Genomic DNA, 6,631 nt, shown 5'->3' with positions numbered 1-6,631 from the left:
GGGGGGGGAGGATAGGATGAGCACTGATGAACTTAATTGCTGTGAGCAAACAACTACTGAAAAGAGTCACGCCATCATCCAGAGATGAGAAAGTAAACAATTAATTATCATTGGACAGAGGGAGTCATAAAACAAATGTTTGAACAGCACTAATATTCAGGAGCCAGCTGATTCCCCCCACCGCCACCACCCCTCTGAGGTGACAATACTCTCACAGTAAAAAATGACACGCTCATTTGATACACTAATAATTATTAGCGCTAATATGATTCACTTAACACTCCCAAGAGGGTTTGGGTAGATATTATATTATGAAATGCTGCATGTCCCACATTATAATCTCCTGCAGAAAGAGGCGTGTTTTCATTATGTTGACATGTTGTTTCCTATGGAGACTTCTTTTTTAGGGGGGTAGAAACAGCAGGTTACTGTTGCCCCCTGCTGGTCATATAGGGTGCATGCCCCATATTCTGCAAAGTAATAACATATTAAAAAGAATTTTGCTGCCAAGAAATAGGTGACAAGGTTAAAATATAAATATTCGCCACGTGCTAATGAGACGAATACTGCAAATGATCAGAATCAAATATTTTAAAAAAGCAAACACTACAAAGCAAAATTAGACATGACCTAAGTAAAGAACACAACTTTATTTTGAATTTAGTAATCTTTGGGTTCATCTGGTCACAACACAAAGTCAAACGTACCCCAAATCTTGGCACATGACAAAGAGCCTTTAAAAATCCTGCAGGAATCAAACTCATATTTGAATCCACACGATGGCAGCAACAGCTGCAAAAAGTCAGAGGGAACTACAGTTACGACAGTTACCCACTGAAACTCTGAATTTAACATGTCTAAGCAGGCAGAGAGGAAGTCCCACGCAGCTCTTTGGTTAGTTGGTTTCCTCTCATACCTCGATTTCAAAACAACCAGAGGCCTCGCCTGAAAAACCAGCATCTGCTGAAAGCAGACCCTCTCAACTGCAGCTCACTAACCACAAAAAAATATAAAAATATATAATATTTTATATTTATAATATATAAGAAAATATAATGTGAACAAACAGTACAGTATTTTGCATTTACTCCAGCCTGACAGACTAACCACCACACTGTGAAACCAGGAATAAAATACAGGTACCGGCAGAACTCACAGCTGCTTTTTGAGGAGGAGAGACTGATGCTGTCACTCATACAAGATAATAGCACTGCTTAAGATTGCATCATGTAAAAATTAACTACAGGTATATTATAGTTTGAGGGCTTTGATGCATTACAAAGGAGAAAGAAAGGATGCAGCAGTTGGCAAAGGTGAAAAGAAAAGAAGCATTATGAAACAACAGAAAGGCCACGCCCAGCAGTGAACCGGGGCTTGTGGTTAAATGGAATGTAGCAGGAAGTTTAGGTTGTTTTTCAGTATGACAGATTTCCCCGCCATCCCCCACCCAAATCAGAGCAGCAAATAATGATTGTTTTCATTCAAATTCCTGCATCTCTCGATTATTTTTTCAGTTAAGTTGATCAAAATTTTGTTGCAAAAAACATTAAATATCTTAAAATGTCAGAAGGTTAAGTGCTAGATGGAGTTGAGGTCTTGCAATTTTCAAAATAACAGTCTAAGAACAGAAACGTGTTTAATTTACTGCGACAGAAAACAAAAGAAAACAGCAAAAGTCAGTGAATTTTGGTGCCTAATCCATTACTGAATCACTAAGAATACACGGCTGAATCTTGTTACACCAAAAATAAGTCCCCAGCCAGTACTAACATGGATGTAGATAGTTTCTACTGTCCAGCAGGCAATTTCTCAGCAACAACAGGATTATATGGGCTCTGCTGTGACTAGATAATTGAATTCAGGCATGGCCACAGCGCACTGCATCCAATGATCTCTCTCCCACCAGGGTGATGGGAGGAAAAAATGAATCGTGTTACACTCTGTAGATTCGGTAGCGCAACAATGGTGTTAGTTGACTGGACTTGTAAGTCCTTTTTAGTAATGAAGTTATTTGTCACAACACTTCAGCGGACTTCTTCTTCTTCTTCCGTAAGCCAATGACTTTGCACGTGACTTCTTAGCAACCAAACCTCAAGCAAAGCAGCATTAATAGGTACACTGTGGCACATGCTGCAGCGTCGAAAGTTAACGTTCAGTATGATAAAAATACTGCATGCTTACTCAGATATGCATTGACTGACATGATGACAGGCACGCTGGTGTCTATAGCATTGAGGGGACATGCATTGAAATGCATTGTGCTGGGAATTAACCAGCAAAGCTGCATGTTAATCCTGCCCTGACCTTGTGCAGAATGTGTAGAGAACAGTGTCTGTGGGGCTAAAGATAACACCGCTGCCTTTGTGCTGAAGGAGAACAACACTGCTGATGATGCTGCTTTGTGCCGCTGCTCCTGCCCAAGGTCACATGTGTCCTTTTGTCAAGTAACAAGACCCGACAAGGTAGCCCATTGTAAAGTACAGATGATCAGATGTACTGATCTGTCTTTAAACTCTAACTGCATCGTTATGGTGCTTCATAGTTTTATAATGCCTTCACAGATTTACTACAGCATGTAACAGCTACACACTAGGTGGTTTGCAGTAGTGTAGTAAAGTTTATGGACTAATGCAGCCTGGTACGGATAGACTATGTATCCATTTGCATTATTATTCTACAGTACTGTACAAAAAGTCTCGGGCCACCCTACAATTCAAACGTGCTTCAAACTTGATATTTAAGGCTTTACTGTCATTTCTTTAAGTAATCTTCAGGAATATTTCTCCAGACATTTCTTTGGATACTTGCTGTTTTTCTCTGTCAAGATGATCCCACGCTGCTTCATTAATGTTGAGGTCCAGGTCTGGGGAGGCCAATCCACGACTGATAGTGTTCCACTTTATGTTTTTCTATCCACATATGCTTTTACTACACTTGCAGTGTGGTTGGAAAGATTTTCAGTCCAGTTCATCAGTCATTTAACCTTCAAGACCATCGCTGTCCTTCAGCTACCAGTTGATGGATCAACTGAAGAGCCAAATGCAACTCTCAAGTTCTGTGTCAGCTCTTTCCTGGATGTTTCCTATTTTCTAAGGACTTTCAGATACCGATCACCTGTTGTGGAAAGTTTTGTAGGTCTGCAACTGAGGGGTGGCTCAGTAGTTCTGCACAGTCAACGGTAGCAGTCACCAATTTTTGGTTTAAGCTGGTCTTTTGAAAATTTAAACATTATGGCTTTAAACTGGCTAAATGTCTATGGATAGGGTTTGGGAAGCACAATCACAGCATCACAGTATGTTAGCCGATGTAACATCTGCAGTGCAGAAACCCCAAAGCCAGGACCACTGCTCCACTGGAGCTCCCAATACAAATAAATATGGGGGTTATTTTGACATGAGTCAAATTTTCCACTGCTCCGTCACACTGAATCCAATACAAAGTTTACTCAAGACATTAAAACGTCTTAATGGACAACAAAATCATTTTTCTTTGTCTTTGCAAAAGTGCCAACTGTTCAGAATTTGACATCTTTAAGCCATTTTATTGTCAAATTGTTAAAGTAATGCTAGTAACAATTAACTGTACATGTCCAAGGATTCCCACTGGCCTCTCCTCATTTGTTAGTGCCACTATCTGGCTTATCGTACTTAAAACAGACCGTTTTACACAATGAAAATGCCGATTCTGTTTTCATAAAGACTTTTTTAAAAAACTCAACAGGGCACCTTAAACACTGAAGTGCTCCAGTAGTAATGGCCAGCAGATAACTGTTGACTGAGCAGCTTTAAGGTGTGAACGTTGACCAGTGTGATGTAATAAAATTGTCTAAATGAGCACTTCAGCTTAGGTGACCTGCTACTGGTTAAACGAAAGGCCTTAAAAAGTCATCTGTTGCACTTTTATTGCTAGAGCGAACTGAAAGGCAGCGGGCATTGGGTTACATTTGGTTGCAGAGACACAAATTGCCAATTTAGGACAAAATGAAATGTTGCCGTCAGAAAATATCCATCATGCTTTAAAAATAAAAGAGAGCTGGATTCACAGAAGAGGTTATTCTGTCCCAGCGAATGGCTTTTTTGATTACATTTCAGACTTGGCAGGCAAAGTAAAGTCATAAAAACTCAGAAAACCTGTGATTTTTTTCTATTGCTGCTTGGGTAATTATTAAACATCTCAGTTCACTCGCACACTAATAGGCAAACCCATAACAAATGTTTACATATGCTAAATGTGGAACATGTGATTTACCTCTCAGTGTGAAAACTGTTTAATCCTTCAAACTTCAAAGGGAACCCCAACACCTCCCTCTCTCACACCATGTTCTTATTTACAGATGGTGCACATATTTAACATCTTCAAAAAAAAATTCACACAACAAATTCCCTGCAAAGGAACCATCTGTACCTTATCAAACAGAAGGAAAAGGGTGGTGTAAGGTCAGTCAGTGATTAAAGCCTAGTTCTTTGTTTCTACAGAGTGACGGGCTGCAAGCGGGGGCATGCCACAGTGTCTTCGAGGAAGGATATAGTGTTACTGCTTGCAATGTGACGGAGGCGTGTTTACAAGAAACTCACAACTCAGAAAAACCCTTACTAACTTACATTTGCCACAAGGCAATCGTAAATTTAGAGGTTATTTATAGTCTGGCATGGGTTCAGAGCTGGAAAAATGTGGGCGTGTAAAGTTCTGAGGCTGCCAGCTACCCGGGGCCAATGTATGAGTTAGCTATTTTGAGCACAGCTTACAGTGTCAAGATGGTAGTAGTGTGTATGAATGGCTAGTGTATCCCTTATTTGGTTTCGCATGTTTTTAACTGTTTGCATTACACAAGCGACTGTAGCGTGGGTTACGAGCGAAGTTTTAACTCACAAGGCTTTGTGTCTGTCTTCTGCGAGGATCTGGTCATTCGGCTTCAGTCCAAACCTTTCAGGAAAGGGCAAGCAAACAAACATTAAGTGTGTTCTGAGCATGCAGGATGATTTAAGGGGAAACAGATGAAGCATTTAGACTTACTTGTCAAGGAAATCTTTGTCCACAACAGCTGAAATGTCGAGCAAGGGATTTCCCATCCCAAAGAGCATGTTTTCACTGTGGGGGAGACAAAAGCATATTGTGTTATGGAGACTCCCACTAACAGGCTCTGCATGAACAGGGGGAACAAACAGTCTGTTGTGATACAGAAAATCATCTGTTTGTGATTTGGTCAACTACACTGGAAGGACCCATAAAGAGCATCTCTTTATGGGAAAATTCAAGCTACAGAAACATAAGCGACTGAAAACTTTTAAGCTTATAGCAGAGTAATTAATGAATGAACTGTTTATGACTCCTGCAGATGATTATTATGCCTTTGATACCTATGTGTCATGCAAACGCTTTAAAATAAGGTTTTCTTAGACTAGAGCTACAGATTACCCATTTACCTAAAATTATGAGGTAATAAGATATCATAGCGGTCAAAGTATAGTCCCGAGGACAGAGTATGCTTTCTGAAAGTTGGGTAACAGCTCAGAGCACAGGGAGAAATACTTGGCCTTTCAAGCTCAACATGCCTTTATCCATCTCAACAATAGGTGAGCTCAATGCTTTCAATCAACCCACTGAAAGTCTGGCAGTGATGTTAGCTCATCCTTTAAACAATAAAGTCATAAGAGCAGACATGCTTACGGTGTAAACAGAGGAGGATAATAATCATGTGGCTCTCACCTTGGAGTTGGCATGTCAGAAACCCCTGCAGCCTAAACTGATTATTACTGAAAGGTCAACAGCTTCCTTCTTTGGTTCAAAGCAGCGTGTTCTTTGACTACAGGAACTGGAGCTGCACTTTGGCCAACCCTGACTGTTGGTGAAAAAAATAGGCGGGCCTTAGCGTCTTTTAGCCATATGATTGGCTGCTGACTCTCCAATGTTGAAAGGCCTTGGATGATGCATTCACAGGCAATGGGAACTCAGCAAAAACGGTGGACCTCTATTACAAACAGAGCACGGCCACATGCATTGTATATAAATATGTATAAATTTCAGTTATGTTTTAATGATTATAATTTAAAAAAAAAAAAGAACACTCGTTTTTCTAAAATTCTGAAATATTAAAGAATAGTTAGCGAAGGAAACTCTTTACTTTTTCACTTGTAACCTGTCCACAAATGGAATAAAATAAGAATAAATTAATTATTTTCCATCACACATATATCACAGGTATATTGATCCTTTAGATTCAACAATGCTTATAATTTTAGTTCCAAATAGTCTATCCTTGTGCAGAATTCTACTTAAGCCTTTGTCTCAGGAAGTCGAGTAGGTTGTCTAACTATCAGAAGGTTTGTGGATCAATTCTACAGCTACACCATAAATGTATATATTAAGACCCCGGGTTGCTCCTGATATATCTCTGCGAGTGTGTCCACAACTGTTAGATAAGCTATTAATAGGTATAGAAAAATAAATAAAATAATTAAAATAATAAAATAGCCTGTGTATGTCTTGCATACTGCCTGTTTTTAAGCACAGGATAAAAATAGACACCTTACTGAAGATAATTTGTGTAGGAACACACCTCATACACTTCCCTTCTGGTTGTATGACTGTACTTCCTGCACTATAAGCGGTTTGTTCTAATTTTTTTCTAATT

The 6,631-nt window shown here is 39.5% G+C and overlaps 1 protein-coding gene across 5 annotated transcripts in view; it reads right to left on the bottom strand.

The window, feature by feature from the left end:
- adkb (adenosine kinase b) overlaps nucleotides 1-6,631 on the bottom strand; it is a 126,173-nt gene that overhangs the window by 117,017 nt on the left and 2,525 nt on the right. For 4 of the 5 annotated variants that reach the window (XM_005919625.3, XM_005919626.3, XM_005919623.3 and 1 more), the window contains 2 exons: nucleotides 5,014-5,088; nucleotides 4,870-4,923 (listed from right to left, as the gene is read on the bottom strand). In XM_005919625.3, the coding sequence (XP_005919687.1) occupies nucleotides 4,870-4,923; nucleotides 5,014-5,088 (129 nt within the window). Of the gene's footprint in view, nucleotides 1-4,869; nucleotides 4,924-5,013; nucleotides 5,089-5,706; nucleotides 5,993-6,631 lie in introns of those variants that run through there. The other variant, XM_042219723.1, reaches the window with a different exon arrangement.

The sequence above is a fragment of the Haplochromis burtoni genome, unplaced genomic scaffold (genome assembly GCF_018398535.1).
Source record: "Haplochromis burtoni strain Fernald_Lab_line unplaced genomic scaffold, NCSU_Asbu1 Contig_37, whole genome shotgun sequence".
Lineage (NCBI taxonomy): Eukaryota > Metazoa > Chordata > Actinopteri > Cichliformes > Cichlidae > Haplochromis > Haplochromis burtoni.
The sequence above is the reverse complement of the archived record's forward strand: the minus strand, read 5'-3'. Positions and strand labels throughout refer to the sequence as shown.